This window comes from Ctenopharyngodon idella, chromosome 3 (assembly GCF_019924925.1).
Source record: "Ctenopharyngodon idella isolate HZGC_01 chromosome 3, HZGC01, whole genome shotgun sequence".
In the NCBI taxonomy this organism is placed as follows: Eukaryota; Metazoa; Chordata; class Actinopteri; order Cypriniformes; family Xenocyprididae; genus Ctenopharyngodon; species Ctenopharyngodon idella.
Window position 1 is genome coordinate 34,781,472 of NC_067222.1, and position 18,428 is coordinate 34,799,899.

At 36.7% G+C, this 18,428-nt stretch overlaps 3 protein-coding genes across 7 annotated transcripts in view; all 3 read right to left on the reverse strand.

The window, feature by feature from the left end:
• svilc (supervillin c) overlaps positions 1–3,583 on the reverse strand; it is a 31,820-nt gene extending 28,237 nt beyond the window's left edge. For all 4 annotated transcript variants that reach the window (XM_051886821.1, XM_051886820.1, XM_051886819.1 and 1 more), the window contains exon 1: positions 3,512–3,583. The gene's annotated coding sequence lies outside the window, so the exon portion shown is untranslated. The remainder of the gene's footprint in view (positions 1–3,511) is intronic.
• Positions 3,584–5,244: 1,661 nt separating this feature from the next.
• Positions 5,245–9,702, reverse strand: cdk21 (cyclin-dependent kinase 21). Of its 2 annotated transcripts, XM_051888125.1 has the most exons (8): positions 9,335–9,702; positions 8,560–8,822; positions 8,350–8,482; positions 7,588–7,755; positions 7,393–7,502; positions 6,460–6,510; positions 6,229–6,361; positions 5,245–6,120 (listed from the first exon to the last, which is right to left on the reverse strand). In XM_051888125.1, exons 2-8 carry the CDS (start codon positions 8,787–8,789, stop codon positions 6,028–6,030), a joined length of 918 nt encoding a protein of 305 aa, XP_051744085.1. In that variant the 5' UTR covers positions 8,790–8,822; positions 9,335–9,702; the 3' UTR covers positions 5,245–6,027. The 2 variants fall into 2 exon arrangements, with proteins under 2 accessions (XP_051744085.1, XP_051744086.1); XM_051888126.1 differs by having other exon boundaries at positions 5,245–6,155; positions 8,560–9,702.
• Positions 9,703–9,848: 146 nt separating this feature from the next.
• retsat.2 (retinol saturase, tandem duplicate 2) lies at positions 9,849–16,881 on the reverse strand. The gene is made up of 11 exons (XM_051888124.1): positions 16,625–16,881; positions 16,138–16,320; positions 15,705–15,946; positions 14,375–14,576; positions 14,028–14,225; positions 13,819–13,938; positions 12,826–12,964; positions 12,595–12,704; positions 12,191–12,357; positions 11,931–12,090; positions 9,849–10,625 (listed from the first exon to the last, which is right to left on the reverse strand). Exons 1-11 carry the CDS (start codon positions 16,782–16,784, stop codon positions 10,480–10,482), a joined length of 1,827 nt encoding a protein of 608 aa, XP_051744084.1. The 5' UTR covers positions 16,785–16,881; the 3' UTR covers positions 9,849–10,479.
• Positions 16,882–18,428: the final 1,547 nt, after the last annotated feature.

An 18,428-nucleotide genomic window follows, 5' to 3' on the forward strand; every position in this document is an offset into this window, starting at 1 on the left:
TTTTTAAGGATTACAACAAACGTCTGGTAGGAACTACAACGGGTTTCTTCCCAGGTTGGTGGCATCACAAACCCTAAAATTTACATAAACCCTGGCCCCGAGAACACGCAACAAAGTGGGTGAGGCCATGTTGGGCTGCTTTAGAGAAGAGGAAGAGTTGTTGTAGTAGAGTGTTGTTGCCATGCCGTCATTTTACGCCGGACTGCTTCACAAGCGAGGGTCAATTCAACGCTGGATTTGCACAAAAGATTAACATGACGGCACATGCTCCACGGCAACTTCATAAATTTATCCACTAACCCTTCAGAAACATCTAGATAAATTCTAAAAGTTGCAACTTCTTCCTGAGTCTCTCCATCAAAGTCCGACTCCGGTTTGAACAATGTAAGTCTGAACACCGTTACTCACAATTGTCACTTTGTCTGTGTGAGATTGTCCAGATTTGTTGTTGTCGAGCAACCGAAGCGTGAGCTGTTAAAGCTCCGCCCTCTTTTGGAAAGGGGGCCAGGAGCAGCAGCTCATTTGCATTTAAAGGGACACAAAAACGGTGTGTTTTTGCTCACACCCAAATAGGGGCAAATTTGTCAAGCTATAATAAATGATCTGTGTGATATTTTGAGCTGAAACTTCACAGACGCATTCAGGGAACACCAGAGACTTATATTACATCTTGTGAAAAGGGGCATAATAGTTCCCCTTTAAATTGTTGTTTTGATTAACAGCCATTAATTCTACATATTACATTTATGCAAACACTACACTAAATAAGTAAATAACTTCATTAAAGCAAAATCACATGAGCAAGTGTAATTGCCATATATCAGCACAGCATGATGCAGCAGGTTACACCACAGATTCAGGGAATGATGTTTTTTGTGTCCAAGCTTCTGTTACTAATCCGAAAATGTCATGTTAGAACTAGCAACAATGGCTTTCTGATAGGTTACATGTAACAAGGCAGAGACAGAATGTGTTCAATAAAAAACAATTCAATGAACAAGAAGGTAATATTGAGCAACTTACCTTTTCAAACAAAACTTTCTTTGTTTTTACCTCTTAATTGAAAAAAGTTACAAACAAAGCCACAGCTACACTGTCTCATTTCAGAAAATCCATTACATTCCAAAGTAAGAAAGAAATTACAGTAATTATGCGGAATAAAAATCCATTTTTATAATGGGTGCTTTTCTAAAACGAGACAGCAGCCTCAATTACCTATACGGTCGACGAATGCGACCTCAGGAGGGCGCAGCCTTTAAAATGACAGAGACAGTAGTGTTTCTGAACAGATTGGTTGAGTAAATGATTCAATGACTTATTCATGAAAACAGTCAATTTTTTTATTCATGAATGAATCAGCATTTTTGAACAAATGATTGAATGATTCAAATGAATCATTCATAAAGACATTAACTTGTCACCACCTACTAGCATAACAATGTAACCTGCAGAAAGAGTTAAGGGTTTGTTCACACTAGTAGTTCGATTCTCTTAGTTATTTTGGTCTGGACATAGTCATTTTTATCTACTAACCTAAAGATACAAAAGACTTTTAAGATATATATTTTGCGCTGGAACTTACTAAGCATTCAAAACAATGGTGTGGGCTGGGCTAAATGCGCTTGTTGTATGTGCATACATAACTCATAAAGAGCTTATAAAATGTTTAGGAGTCAAAACAGCACCAGGAATTCTTCTATTGCACACACAGATGAAGATGGCGTTTCCGACATCTGTACCGAACTGTAATGGGCAACATAGCTCCCATGACAAAAAGAACCATGTATGCTTGAGCATTCTGTCGTTTTTGGTCGCATCTTGTGACATCACTTCTTGTTTTTGGTTTGTCTAGATGTCTTTGGTCCATGTTGAGTTCACATTTCAGTCGAGTTTGATTGGAAGTGGACCGAGACCCATTCTATCAGGGGTTTCGTTCCGCTTGTTTGGTGCACACCAAGGTTCAGATGGCAGCATTCACACTCATTCAAATGATCTACACTAACAGAGGAATTGCACAAGAGTTCGTTTTAATTGAACCAAACCTGCCAAGTGTGAACACACCCTTAAAATCTCCACCACTATTGTACAGACTGACAGTTTGTCTGGAACGAGCAACACAGACAAGCGGATACAAACAGTCAAAAATAACCACAGTCACAAATATCTGTCACTGATAACCACAGAAAAGTATGAATAACGGTTCAAAAAATATAAAATAAAAGAAAGAAAGAAATATTAGTCGAAACAAATTACCTCAACAAAAGACAAAACTATTGAATAGTTCAAAGACTAAATGCAAAAACTGCATCAAATTGTTCTTATGTGGGAATTACCAGCAAAACAATAAAAAAATTCAGATGTAGGTTTGTACACTAAGAGTTTGAAGATTTGCATGACTATTTTAAAGACTCTGTTCGCTATAAGACACTTTACTACAAGACACGTCCTATTACATGTCATTTAGCTCCGTTACATCACAAGGATTCAGAGTAGAGCAAGTTCATGGACTTACAGTTATAACCATTATGGGATTCCAGCACTTCTAGCCCCCATACTGAGCTATGATCAGGTAATGCAATGTCAAAGTTATTTTTAACACCATCATGACAGGCATGGTAATAGTCTTAGGACAAGAGGCAAACAGTTCAACAAGATGTTTAAGAGTTTATCAGGAACTGTCTGCATGAACATATAAATTAAAAAATAAATGGCAGTGGATGACAGAAATGACATAGCTTTTGACCTTGTCAAGTCATAACCCTCACACACACACACACACACACACACTCATAATCTCATGGAAGAATTTCCAAGATACAATTAATTTCCCATTATGATCATTATCCTTTATTATGCACACAATTTGAATAATAATTATAACCTGTAACACTTTGACGCCAGTACATATGATGTATTATAGAGGTATTCATAAGACTGTATAGTACACTTTATAATGCAAAGCATTTTCATAAATAATTGCAGAAACTGTAATATCTATTCTCCAAAATAATAACCACCTTTAACATACTGCTTATCAAGCTCTGGTGAGAAAATTCAGGCGACCACAATATGAAAATAAAGTACCACATGGTCAAATGATTTTGCATGAATTTGCAGTATCGTACATTTATAGATTGTGCTATTAGAAACTTGAGGAAGTATTTAATTTGAGGTGTACAGGTGCGTTTGCTGCGCTGCAAGGTGCAAGCACAGTCACAGATATGTATTGAGCAGGATACTGGAGCAGATATCACATTTCACTCACTTTATACAGTAAAGTTCCTCAATACAATTAAAAAACTTATTTGACTGCAAGCAAATTCCAGCGCGCCATCTCATTGCACGAGAAAGACATTATTGAAATGTTTAGTATGAACTGCCAAAGCAACTTTATGATATGAACTGAAAAGTTCGTTTTGTCGTTTAGTTTCAGAACGATAGGAAAATCTGACTGTTGATTTTCTTAAAACTCGTGATAAATGTAACAGCAGAAATGAATGACGGTACTTACTCGATCTGTGGATGGATCAGCTGTGCGCTCGGATCAACACTGACAGCTACACACACATAGCCTACACTGCCCCAATGGCAATGAGAGAGTGTGACATGCCTTTTAGGGTGTGTGGGGGGGAGGAGGAGGGGTTGGCGATGGGGTTGGGTTGGGAAGTGACAGAGAGATAGAGAGAGAGAGAGAGAGAGAGAGAGAGAGAGAGAGAGAGAGAGAGAGAGAGAGATAAAAATACCCCCATGACTAGGGGGCAACATTCCATTGCAAGGGGCCACAGCTCATTTTATTAAAAAAGCTACTTCAGGTCGCACTCATAATTTTTTGCTAATTTAAAAGTGTTACAGAACAGCACTTTTAAGAAATATTATTAAAATGATTTACACTCGCATGTAATGACGATTCACATCAGTAGTCTAGATTAGAAAAAACGTTTTGCGTTACATGGAGCGGGTCGCCCCCTCATGGGCGCCATTATTTTTTACATCACATGCACTCGACGGAGTTTCTAATAAAAAAAAGAAACGCTGTGGATGTGTGTTGAATGAGACAGAGAAACACAAACGAAAAGGAACAAAAATAGAACAACTTTTGTTAGTAAACATATTTTAAGAATCCAGGCCGACAGGTGTCAGTATACAGTGCTTAGTATAGTGCAAAACCACTAGTAGCTAGTACCAACGGAAGCCAGCTAAACAAATGAACAAATTTTTGAGTGCACTTTTAATTTGGATCTACATGGATATTTAAAGGTGCAGTAGGAGATCTGGGAAATGCTAACGTTAGCCTACTAGCATTGAAAACATGCCACCCTCCCTACAAATCGCTGTCCAAAGCCACGCCTCCTCCAAAACACATGAATGCGCGCACACAGCAGCTCTCGGAAAACTGTCACTAAAGAGACTGCATTAAACTACCTCATGTCTCAAAGCATATAACATTACAATAATAATGAACGTAAATAACTTGGAGAGCTTGTACCTGACTGCTGCTGCAGACTCATTTCGGTGTTGATACTGTTGACATGGAAACGCATAATTCTAAACAGCTTCGGTTACAACGTCATGGGTTGACATCTCTTACTTACGGTAGTTATGGCATGAACGCAGCATAAGCTCGTTGTTTTGATTTGGTAGGTACCGTGGCTGCTGTTTTTTTTTTTTTTTTTCTCGGTGCTTGTGACTGAGGTCTGTTTGTAGTCTGTATAAACTGCATAGCATGCAACACGCTAATGATATGTGATGTCTACGTGAACTGGGTGTGCAAGGGAATGTAAAAACATACAAAGACAGGCAGGTGGGACATTGTATTATTTCATTCGGACAGAATATAAAGATTGGATTAACATTTTATGGTCCTATGCCTCACACAGACGATAAATATTTATAAAAATGCATTTAGACCGTTTAACATAGTGAGTGCTATCAGGATATTACACTTTCAACCAGTTTGACAAAAAAATGTTTCTGTAGTCTAGAGAATCACCTATTGCACCTTTAATGGACTCACTGATCCCTCTGCATTACGTTTTTTGGGGATGCCAGATGTCATTCCATGGGACTGAACTAGTTCCAATGTGGTCATGTCATGTGCTATTGTTAAAAAAAAAATATATATATATATATATTATACTGTGGCATGACTGCCTCCCAGTGGCCACCTTTCATAACTGTAGTCATCTTGTTCTTTACAATTGCATTAGATATTCTTGACGGCGGTTAAAGAAAAAAGGCGGCAAACAATGTTGAAATAGCTTTTTATTACTGAAGTGTCAGTATAAAGAAAATAGTAAAATGTGCATTCAATTACATATTTAATTGATTTGTATTCATTTGAAAAATCATAATATCAACTAAGCTTAAATACCAATCTCAGCTCATTCAACAACAAACAGGCACCGTTGGCTCTAGTTTGTTTACCTCAAATTCATCAGGAACAGAAAACACAAAACTTCAAACATTTTGCTCAGAACCTAAAACATTGTATACCTTTAAAATTAAGGCAAAACAAACACAAAATGGTATAAAAATGTTACTATAAAAAAGTAAACTTTCAAAAACATCTTTAAAGTAGCACATTGAAACAATCTGGAAACATCAAACTTACCTGTTAAACAACCAATTGTGCTGCAACATACACAAAATGTCATTATTAGAGAGTTGTCACAAGTGAAAAAGACAATTTCTCATTCCTAAACCTCTGTAAACATGAGAACAAGGTGTTGGTATATAAAATAAAATATCAGGGCAGGAGAGCTTCGGTTAGAGAGTTTCATAAGGGCATTTGTTTCTTTTTAAACATCATCAGTACAGAGCATCAGTAACATTTTCAATTTTCACCAAGTAGTTTTTATATGAGAGAAAAAAAAAAGAAAGAAAAAAAAAAACGTGATCCAATGGTTAAGGTGTTGCACTTCACTCCATTATTTAAAAATCAACCTAATAGCTCTTGTGGCAGAATAATTCTTGGTGCGCCTCAGACTGGATGGGAGGAGCCAGTCTAATTATGTGACCCCGCCCTCTTCACTCATCTTCACTGCTGCGATCTGCCAGGAAAGGGTGAGTCAAAGCTCTGCAGGCAGAGATGCGATGAGCTGGATTGAAAGCCAAAAATTGCTGCATGGAGAAGGAAGTTTCAGACAAGAAAAAAGCTATTTAAATGTGTATTTTGAGTACCAGTCACTAAAATCTCACTCCATATAGGAATCAATGAGTAACACTTACAGACAACAGGTCATTCTCCTCATGGGCGAGGCTGGGCAGTAGTTGTGCTGTTGGCTTTGTCTCAACCCAGGCAGGAGTGTAGCAGACAGGGCTTTCTATGGGCCAGTCCTCCTCACCTGGCAAACCAATTACCCTGTGAGAGAGGGAACATACAATTATCACAAAAGTTTGTAGTTCTTGGTTGCAGTTAATATTAACTGAGATTTGGGAACGCAAAGTATTTTCACTCACTCAAAGATCTTTTGCAGCTGCTGGATCTCTGTGAATCCACAAAACAACGGCCTGCAGAAAAGTCGAGAAAGTTCAATCTCAGATATTGAAAAGCTGTTTGTATTTTGGTGCAAATTCATCTGTCACTTGGTTAAAGATTTATATTAGGCCTGCCTTATATTAGTGATTGTTTGACATCCTCAAAACCATAAACACGACTGCATAAGGCAAAAGAAAATATGACCCAGACTACATTAAATACACAAGGTGTGCAGACTATGATACCATCACAAAATAAACACTATAAATTTATAAACCACAAGGATAATAAAACAAACTTTAAAATAATAATTGTTATACCTACTGACTTGACTTATGCAGTTCATGGTAATATAAATACATTTCAATTTTCAATATTAAGCATGTTTTTGCTTACGTTTGTACTACAGAAAAACACACTACCGTTCAAAAGTTTGGGAACTATAACATTTCTTAATGTAACATGTAAAAACAATTTAAAATACCTATTTTCTATTTTAATATACAGTATATTACACAGTAATTTATTCCTGTGATGTCAAAGCTGAATTTTCAGCATCATTACTCCAGTCTTCAGTGTCACATGATCCTTCAGAAATCAAAAGAATATGCTGATTTGCTGCTCAAGAAACATTTATTACTATTATTAATGTTGAAAACAGTTGTGCTGCTTTATATGTTTGTGGAAACCGTGATGCATCTTTTCAGGATTCTTTGATGAATAGAAAGTTCAAAAGAACAGCATTTATTTGAAACAGAAATCTTTTTGACATTATAAATGTCTTTAGTGTCACTTTTGATCAATTTAATGCATCCTTGCTGAATAAAAGCATAAAAACTGACTTTAGAACGGTAGTATATGTCGGGTTGCGACTTGACGTCCATTGTAAAAAAAAGTCTCTGTTTTGCTCTCACCTTAACAGAAAGAGCTCTGCAAAGATGCAGCCAGCACTCCACATATCCACTGAAGACATGTAACTGGACTGCAACAGGACCTCTGGAGCCCTGTACCACAGAGTCACAACCTACACAAACACACAATTACAAATCACACACCAGAGCTCCCTACCACTCCACTTATTACTGTAAACGTGAATGTGAGGTCCATACACATGGGGTGAGGGCGATATGGTATGTATATATCCTGGCTAAACCAAAGTCTGCGATCTTGACCACCCCTCGACTGCTCACAAGCACATTGTCTGGCTTCAGGTCCCGGTGGATGACAGTGTTGGTGTGGAGGAAGTCAAGTCCACTGAGCAGCTGACGCATCACATCCTACATAAAGAAAGAGAGAGAAAAGCACATCAATCTAAAGGCCCGTTCACACCAAAAAAAATAACAACTATATTAACGTCCACACCAACACACAATATCGTTCTGTTTATTCTAAGCAGGCACTGCAGTTTTGTCGTCTAGCACTTTAAATGCTCTTTAGAACTGAGCTCTGATTGGCTGTCAATGTTTTTATAGTTCATCAGTTGGAAAAAAATATTCTAAAAGTGAGTCCAACTATATCATTCCTCTGTACCATTATTGTTATAGTTGTGGTGTGGACTCTGCTATTCTTTTACACTTGAAATGATTTTTAAAAATGCATCTTTATCATTATAGTCATTGTACTTGGTGTAAAAGGGCCTTAAGACGTAATCTCTATATGTGACATGTTGTATGTTCATTGAACTGAGTTCTTTTTTTCCTGGGAAATAATGGAGGAAGTGTTCAATAACTTTTTTGCTGTGTCTATACAAAAAATTGCCTGAGAGACACATTCCCTGAGAAAATATGTGTCAACTAGACCTGGTTTCCCCTTTGTTGTTCTACTGAATATAAAAGATTGTCACTGCAAAATGAGAGGAGCAAAGTTCAAACCTTGATTTTGTCCCTGGCCAGGCCTTTCGCTGATGCTCTGCTGAGAAATGTGGTCAGGTCTTGATCGATATACTCAAACACCAAGGTCAGGTCAAACTTCTGGTTCTGCCATCCAGCTGAAACATTCAGCAACCTAAAGAGAGATGTCACAATGCTCTCAAACTGAAAACTCACAAAACTTCTCTGGTATTTGACCGTTTCCATACTCACTTGACTATGTTTGGGTGGTTGAAGTGCTCTATTTTTCGCAGAAGAGCCACTTCTCGTATCACAAACTGAGGGATGCCAGACTCCGGCTCCTCGGGGATGTTCAGTCTCTTCACCGCTATGAGGCGCTGCTGTTCGCGCCTCTCTCTGGCTTTGTACACTTTCCCGTATGAGCCCTGGCCGATTTCTGCCAAGATTTCATAATCTGAGCTCTCCCAACAGCTGTCATCCATGTTTAGATCAGATGAATCTGTCAGACCGCGTTACTGCAATAGACAAAAGTCATGAAGTGATTAAGAAAGTCGGACCGAGCTTTGTCAGGGCTTTCAATTTAACCTTCTAGCGATTCATATTATTTGGACTGTGCAGTTTAAAATTAAATAAACTAATGAATAAACATAATAATTACATAAATATAATAAATATTTAGAAGCATAAGTGATTAAATTATGGCGGAAAAAAAATGTTAAGAACGACATGCCAATGACTTTAAATTTGTTTGTAAAATTAAAAAAGTTTACTTAGAGATTAAAATCAATTAGATTTGACTTGATTCATAAATTGGTATCCGTATAAGATTTGACATTTCCACAATCCTGTCGAGTGACCAAAGATGGCTCACGGTGACACGAGACAAGAATTTATCCTAACATATATATCGTGATAAAATGGTGTTCATTAAAAAATGATCTTAATACCGCGGTAAACGTGAACGTTGTGTAGCTTGTTCATATGAAAACTGTACAATATAATGTAATAACTAACGTTACTGCCTTACCTTTTCTGTCAATGTCACCCAAAACCTTGAGCAGGAAAATCTACTCTTTTTGATCACTGACACGGATCAATATGTGTTGTTTGCCATGATTTTAATAAAACCTCGCGACATGCAGGGGTGTGAGATTTATATCGGCACCACCAGCCAATGAACAGCTGTGGATTTCTGCTGGGTTTCCCCCATCTCACTCAACAATTAAAGAAAACCTACTTTCTCACGTGGAAAGATATACATTTATGCACTGAGAATGTCAACAAAAATCATAATATTGTAGGCTATAAATAAAATAAAAACCTACATATGTTAATACCTGTACCATGCCTTTAGACACATAAAAATGCAAAATTTAGTTCTTAATGATTGAGTTTAGGCTTGTTTAAGATTATCATTCTTTTACTGATGATTAGACAACAAATTAAGAAAAAATGCATTTATCAAATACAATATCTGCCATTTTGAGATTTGCAGCCACACTGCCCCCTTGATGTAAAACCACATACATTCCACACAGTGATTTGTTGTTCAAATGAACACATTTATTCCGTATGCACAAGCATCCATTGTATATTAATTAGCACATTTATACAAGTCTGGAATATCACTGCAACTTGAAAAGGCAGCAAAACACACAGGTAAATGTGCACATGCCATCATCAGACAGCTTCTTAAATATATAATTTGCATGTAAATCCTTTATACAGACCTAGAGGCCTAGATCCACAATAATTAATCAAATCTAAGTGCAACTAAAATTTCAGTTCATACTCATTACAAAAACCCAAATTGCACAGTGCTAAGCATCTGTCTTCTGCTTTTCATACACTAAAAAAAAAAAAACAACAGCAACAAAAAAACAGGTTTGGGAAAACTGCAAAGGGCTTTTACAAAAACCTTGATTAAGTGCATTATTTTACAGGTTACAGTAAAACCATCTAACTGAATCTGATTTGTTTCCCTTTAAAAGTAGATCTGAAATTATAGTAGTTTTAAACCAGTAAGGCACTTGGTTATCTCTGCATTACTGTTAGGTTGCGCAGCGGTTCATTTTTTAATAATCACACAGATCCTCCCTCTGTTCTTCTCCGGAGCCATATCTAATATATATGGACATCTGAATGATTATGAAGATTATGTGTTACTGATACTTATTCTTTCTTCTTGTTGTTGCAATTCTTGACTCTTCTGGCAAGAGAGATGGAATCTAGATGAAGATTACGGTTCAGGATGACAGAACCACACGTCAGTGCTCCTGACAATGCTCCAGCAAAACCACACAACATCATATCTTGACCTGTAAGTGAAGTGCAGATTTGAAAGAAAAAGGGGACAAAGCAGAGATCTCAGGACCTTCACTGAAATGCACTTAGCGTTTTCTTCATTTTAAACAGCAAATACAAAAATATGCAAAGCATGGCCCAAGTCTCAAAATATACTTTTGGATGGTATAACCATACTGTATGGACTTGCATGCATTAAGGAAGGTTTCCCAAACAGGGTTTCGTGAGTTCATGAATAGCTAAGCGATTTAATTTAGTGTGATGATTATCAAATAAAAGCCTGCAATTTAATTAAATAACTATAGTATGATGTACTGCGTGTTTCAGAGTGAAGAAAGTAAAAATGAAAATACCGTGTCAGAAACAAGTTTCCATAACTACTGCTACTATTAATAATTATTATAACTATTTTTATCAACATTATTATTATCATCAACATCAGAGAATCGTGAACATGCAAATGTGTCGATAATTATTGAAGTTTTAACTTAAAATCTCAAGGGGTACTACAAGTACATTTTTTTTTTTTTTTTTTTACATCTAAGCAGTTTGGCTGACAAAAAAAAGTTTATGAAAGCCTGCATTAAAGGGTTAGTTCACCCAAAAATTTAAATTCTGTCATTTATTACTCAGCCTCATGTCGTTCCAAACCAGTAAGTCTTATGTTCATCTTCAGAACACAAATTAAGATATTTTTGATGAAATCTGAGAGATTTCTGTCCCTTCATAGAACAGCTAGGCAACCACTAGCAATTTGACTCTTCAAAAAGTTCATAAAGAAATCAGAAAACGAATCAATATAAATCGAGCGGTTTAGTCCAAATTATCTACAGAGATTTGATCGCTTGTTATGATGAACAGATTGAATTTAGACTTTTATTCACATATAAACATTGATCAGCAAACATAAACAGAAGCTCAACTGAACCTGCTTGATGTGCGAGAACAAACCTCTTGCTGAAGCTCAAACATGTTGCGAAACACACAAGAATTAACCTCATTGGTTCTCACACGTCAAGCAAACATGCTTGAGCTTCCATTTACCACAACTGATGTGTGAGTTGTTGAATGTTTACATGTGAATAAAAGCCTAAATTAAATCTGTTCATCATATAAAGCGATCATGCCACTAAATTCATATAGATTAGTTTTACGACCTCTTTATGGACCTTTTGAAACTTCAAAGTGTCAGTTGCAAAACTGTCTATGGAGGGACAGAAAGCTCTCAGATTTCATAAAAAAAAATCTTCATTCGTGTTCCAAAGATGAACGAAAGTCACACCCTTTGAAGGGAAAAAGGCAGAATCAGACGCAATCACCTGTGAGGAAGAGGTTTTTAATGGGTGTCTGTGGTCTGATGATGGCATTTAGTTCAATGTTGAAGCGAGGAATTCCATGATCGGCACCATAGATTTCTCCTTTAGGAGCGCCTATGTAATGTTGATTCGTGATTGGGGTGCCTGCATCCACATATTCAATCTACAGATAGAGACAGACAAAAAGGGTGTACAATAAAATTAAATCAAAAGGACAAAAATATGCAATTTAGAGACAAAGACCGTGTTTGTAGAGTTCATACCCTATCCTTGATCTTAGGAAAGATCTCCGTCACTGCTTCTAATATGTTATTGATGAAAGCCTGCTTCAGCTCCTTATAATCTGTGCTTCTGTTCTTCACTTTGTCATCTTTCCACTCTTCAAACCATTCATAGTTAGCAAAGCTAACAACAGTCAAGGTGGATTTACCTGTAGGCGAAACATATTTGGATTTTGATGATGCATCAAGCAGAATTGTCAGTTATTTTTGTAGAGAACCTGTAATAATTGTTTCGATTACATCACATTCGTACGCTCATGTGGTCAAATGTGGACAAGCTCAAAACACTTTCGATCCAGTTTACACATGTATGTAGCTTTGTCCACTTGTGATCAGATCTTAATTCCAGATGTGAACATCATTTTATCTATTTTTTTTCTCTCTACCTGGTTTTCTTTCTGGCCAGGTTGGGTCTTTGGCAGAGGGCGAGGCCACAAAAATCAAAGGGACACTTTTAGAAGATTCTTCCCTGCTCCCCTTCATGTAACCCTCCATCCTGGAAGACCAGCAGACATGTGCACATAATGAAAGCCATGCTGATTTTACAGTAGACAATGGTTGAAGAATACACAAAATATTGATTGCATCCTATTTAGGATAGGTAGGTTCACACTCACAGCTCATCCAAATTGTTCTCAAGGAAGATAAAGAAATTGTCTGCTTTTAGGCCCAGCTCCTCCTTTGTCCCATCCACACCAATGAAAATACTGAGACCACCATCTCCGTGCTGCACCATACTCAATTGTTTCTGGATCGCTGCACAGTACCATCGCAAAAAGACCATACAGTACGCTCACATTAAAAGAAATACTGTACAAACTTCACAGCAAAGAGGTTTCAACTTTACTGATGTCATAGCATTAAGTCTCATGTTTTAATTTCAGATATATGCTTTATTTAATTGAAAGAATGTTAGCATTGCTAATAATAATGTTGTTGTTGTTGATGCTGTACTGCAATGCTAACATTGATGGATCTTTCACATAAATAAAGCATGTTTAAAATATGTTAAACAAAACTTATTAATACATTAAAATAATAATAATAATAATCTGTATTGCAATGCTAACATTATGGGGACTTTCAATACATTATTTGAAATTTCCTTTAATGTTAGAATTACAGAATACAGATTACTATTATTATTAATCTATATATTAATATTATTAACAAATTATTGAGCATTGCAGTGCAACAATCACAACATATTATTATTAATCAATAATATAATATAATATAATGTTTAATTATACTTTAAATTCATGTAAATATTGATGATTAATAATATTTAGTGATGTCAATCTAATTTTCTGTAATTAATCGCATTTAATCGCTCCTAACATCAAATTTTTGAATATATTTTTATAATATATATATATAATATATACTTTTATATTTTAAATATTTGATCTAACAGGTAGAAAGTATACAGAAACTGAATAAAATTATTACTGCTGAAATAAATTAAATATAGATTAATGCTTATTAAAACTACAAAAATTATTCAGTCAATATATTTTAGCCACGTTAAACTGAAAAAAATTAATCGTTAATTTTCACAGCATTAATAACAATATATTAAAATATGTTGTTGTTGTTGTCTCTCTCACCAGGCATAGTCTGCACATCTTTAGGCAGGAGATGCTGGTATGTATTAAAGATTCCAGCATCTGAAATCACTATGGGAGCATGTACATGCACCTCCTCCTGACCCTTCAGAACACTCACACCTGCAAAACAATCCAGTTATTAAATCCACAGAAAACATCTTTAAACATGCATGTCTTGCAAATGTCTCATTTAAATTGAATTATGTTACCAATAGCCTCTTTAGCGTCATTGAGGAGTATGCGGTTGACAGGTGCTCTAACAAGCACAGCACCTCCTGCCTTCTCAATGATAGGGATCATGTGGTAGGCGATCTCACTAGCACCACCCTTTGGGAACCAGGCACCATACATATAGTGGCACAAAAGCAAACTGTGCATGGAAAAGCTTGCTTCTTTGGGCATTTTACCTGTTTACCAAACACAAAAACCAAAGAAGTTCAGTAGCTGTGAGATATGTGCACCCAAAAACAAAAACTCTTATTAACTAGAAATAAAAAGGGTAGACATGCAACAACAAACCGATATCTTAATTTCCAATAAAGCCAGATTATCTCACCGTAGGTCCCAAAGATGTAGCACAACACAGCTCTCAGGTCCTTATTCTGCGTGAGCTCATTCACCACATCCGTCAGGCTGCGGGACGCATAGCGGAAGAAGGTAGAGAGGCATTTGGCCAGGCCTGTGTGCACCAGGAACTTTGCCAGAGGCATCGGGAGGAGCTTCAGCAGAACCATGAACCATACGCCATTCCCAACTTTCTGACAGAAGAATTAAGAATCAGAGTTACATTTTGTGTTTTACTCCATGTCTTTATGAAGTTCTGTAATGTGTCTAATCAATTTCTAAGGCCCTGTTGCCACCTGGTATTAAAATGCTTTTGGTCGATCGGATCACAAGTGGATGACGTTAAATACACGTGTAAATGGGGTGTAAAACGTTTTGAGCTTGTACGCTTTCGACCACTTCCAGAGGTAGTCAAAAACGCATTAGACCGGATTGCTTTCATAGTGGAAACGCTCATGTGATCAAATGTGTTCGAACAGCCCAAAAGACTGCCAACTGACCTAATGCGTAAACATTATGGGAAGCGCGCTAGCCAGACGGGATTTAAACTTGAAAACGGCTGAAGACCCAAGTTTGGTTTGAAGACGAAAAACGTACCAAGCACAATGTTTCTCACCATTCTTGATTTCTAACATGCACTCACCACGTTTGGCCGGTTTTGGGGCTGTCAAGCTTATTTTGTCCATTAGATTGAAAGATCTGGAAAAAAACAAAAACATACATTTACCCACCCATAGACCCTCCCCTCGAAGAAATCAGGACAGAAGTGGTTGAAAGTGGACAAGAGATGGATTAAAATGTCAGATGTAAACGGGTATGTGTCTGCCTCATCCACTTGTGATCCAATCGAGCGAAATGCATCTTAATACCAAGTAGAAACAGGGCCTAAGTCTAGCATTTCTAACTAATGACATGTAGTATAATGCATTAACAATCATCAAAGTGTCAAAGGACAGAACTCTAAAGAAGTTCATGTACAAGCATGCAGTGTCCTCATTTCCCCTTTAGAGAGATGTCACAACACTCTTGGATGACAGCCTGTCTGTGGCTATGATTGTGGGGCAAAGGTCATGCAATCAGCTACATATTGTCATGAAGACATTTCTTCTTTTAAATTTTAACTGGAAAGAAATGAATAGGGGTAACATGGGTGGTGAGCATAAGTGACTTATTTAAAAAAAACTTTTTTTAATCCTTTCCAACCTTTAGACAGTAGTGAATATATTTTGAATAAGAACAGCTTCCATATGACCAGCATAAGCACTGATACCTGATAGACAACCTCTATATTTTAATATCTAAACACTATCCTTGTTTCTCACCTTGGAAAGTCTCACATATTCATCAATGGCCTTTTCCTCCCCTGGGAAGCACTTCTTCAGTTCGTCCATGTAGCGTTTTCGTCCACTGTAGATGGGGTACATGCGCCGATTTTCTGGGGGACCCAGAATCACTTTATCATAGGGATTATCCAGTGGCACCCACTGCAGCTGCCCATTGGTCAACTGGTCAATCACACAGCGAAGTGGCTTGTGATCCAGCATTTCCCCAATATAGTGGATACCTGAGGTAGGGAAAAGGCATTCAGATCACAGGAAACTGACCATTAGTAAAACAATGTGTGCTATTTTGAAAGTAAATTATATATGGCTATGATTGTTTAATAAGACACAATAAATGTTCTTATCTTTGCCAAAGTAAGACTTTATAGGGATTATCAGGTTGAGACTGATGAGGTACAAAATTCATTCTCACCAACATCAAACTCAAAGCCTTGCTCTGTGAAGGTGTGACAGCATCCTCCAGCCCGGTCATGTTGTTCCAGAACCAGAACCTTCTTACCAACTTTAGCCAATAGGACAGCTATTGCCAATCCACCAATCCCACTGCCTACCACTATTGCATCCAAGTCCTGGGGGACCTTACTGGCCAAGAAGCCTGGATGTGGAAACAAATGCAACTTTTTGAGCAATATATATATATATATATATATATATATTATATTATATTATATTATATTATATTATATACGGAGATGCAAGGGGTCAGAATGCAGGAAAAAAGGTTTTATTTAGCTGTCAAATGTAATTAATTTACAGCACAGAAGACTTCATTTTACAATACTGTTAAACATAAATCAATCGTATCGTCGTACTGGCAATCAAACAGTATTATCTAGTCAGCAATATTAACACTAAATAAACAGCAAAGAAGTGGTTAAGTTCACTTTCGTGTAACTGACCTTGTTTCAGGACTTTATTCTTCAGCTTACGGTCGAACACCATGGGCTTCAACGGCTCGCGCGTATCGATACCAAAAGGGTTAGGTCCAGGCGTTCCCACCACATATATATAGAGAATGGCAACTAACGCCAAAGAAATTAAGACGACAGCAATCCACATGTTGTGAGGTGCAAAGTGTTGTTAGCCCATGCGCTAAAGTACAATAATACAGTAATATACTTCCTCATACCATTTCCATCTCCCAATACAAAACGTGTTTGGTGTTGACTCCTCCTTCGACGACGATACTGACCAATCACAAGATTTGTTTCATGAAGGCTACGTTGAAGTCATAGACATAATATATTATGTCTATGTTTGAAGTTATCTCATTAGATATTGCAACTACTAACATTTACGTCCTCGTTCCGTTTTTTGTCTCATTAAGACCTCTGAAATGAACCAGTCAAATAAATAGGCTAATTTGTCGTATTGCATGTTGTCAATTTCTTCATTTCACATGGACATTTTTTATAGCCTACATAAACAAAAGGTACTCAATTACCATTCTCAGATGAAACAGACTCAATTCTTAAATAAATGATGGTACATAATCTGCTTTTCTCTTATGAATATTTATTTATTTTAGTCCTTCTCTAAATTAAGATATTATAACTGAATTAAAGTGTTAGTTCACCCAAAAATCAAATTTCTGTCGTTAATTACTCACCCTCATGTCGTTCTACACCCGTAAGACCTTCGTTCATCTTCAGAACACAAATTAAGATATTTTTGATAAAATCCTCAGTGAGGCCTCCATTGACAGCAAGATAATTAACACTCTCAATGCCCAGAAAGCTACTAAAGATGTGTTTAAAACAGTTAATGTGACTGCAGTGGTTCGACCTTAATATTATAAAGCGACAAGAATACTTTTTGAAAAAACAAAACAAAATTATGACTTTATTCAACAATATCTAGTGATGGGCGATTTCAAAACACTGCTTCATGAAGCTTCGAAGCTTTACGAATCTTTTGTTTCGAATTAGTGGTTCGGAGTGCGTATCAAACTGCCAAAGTCACATGATTTCAGTAAACGAGGCTTTGTTACGTCATAAGTGTTTCGAAATTTCAATAGTTCTCGTGACTTTGGCAGTTTGATACGCGCTCTGAACCACTGATTTGAAACAAAAGATTCGTAAAGCTTCAAAGCTTCATGAAGCAGTGTTTTGAAATCGCCCATCACTAGATATTGTTGAATAAAGTCATCATTTTGTTTTGTTTTTTCAAAAAGTATTCTTGTCGCTTTATAACATTAAGGTCGAACCACTGTAGTCACATGAACTGTTTTAAATATGTCTTTAGTAGCTTTCTGGGCATTGAAAAAGGAAATGATCTTGCTGTCAATGGAGGCCTCACTGAGCCATCAGATTTTATCAAAAATATCTTAATTTGTGTTCTGAAGATGAACGAAGGTCTTATGGGTGTGGAACGACATGAGGGTGAGTAATTAATGACAGAAATTTTCATTTTTGGGTGAACTAACCCTTTAAGAAATCATTTATGGTTTAGCTAATTAACTAATGGATTAGGACAGAAAGATTGGATGTGTTATTTTAATATATTTTAGTGAGCTGTTCAAGACATAATTATAAATATCCTACTGTTTAAATAACCATAAACACTACTGCTAAAAAAAAAAGAAGCAATTATTCAGGAATAGCACTTCAGATTGCTGTTGTCTGAAGCTTATCCTATTATGTTTGGCATGTTGAGAACGTTGTAAAATTTCTTTGCAAATGACTGGGCCTTTTGCCACCACAT

Coding starts and splice junctions, on each gene's coding strand:
- cdk21 (XM_051888125.1), bottom strand. CDS start 8,789: ATGGATGACAGCTGTTGGGAGAGCTCAGATTATGAAATCTTGGCAGAA. Junction 7,756..8,349: donor TGGCCAGGGACAAAATCAAG/GTTTGAACTTTG, acceptor TTCTTTATGTAG/GATGTGATGCGTCAGCTGCT. Junction 7,503..7,587: donor ATATCGCCCTCACCCCATGT/GTATGGACCTCA, acceptor GTGTTTGTGTAG/GTTGTGACTCTGTGGTACAG.
- retsat.2 (XM_051888124.1), bottom strand. CDS start 16,784: ATGTGGATTGCTGTCGTCTTAATTTCTTTGGCGTTAGTTGCCATTCTC. Junction 13,939..14,027: donor TGACGCTAAAGAGGCTATTG/GTAACATAATTC, acceptor ATTGTTTTGCAG/GTGTGAGTGTTCTGAAGGGT. Junction 12,358..12,594: donor CTGGCCAGAAAGAAAACCAG/GTAGAGAGAAAA, acceptor TTTCGCCTACAG/GTAAATCCACCTTGACTGTT.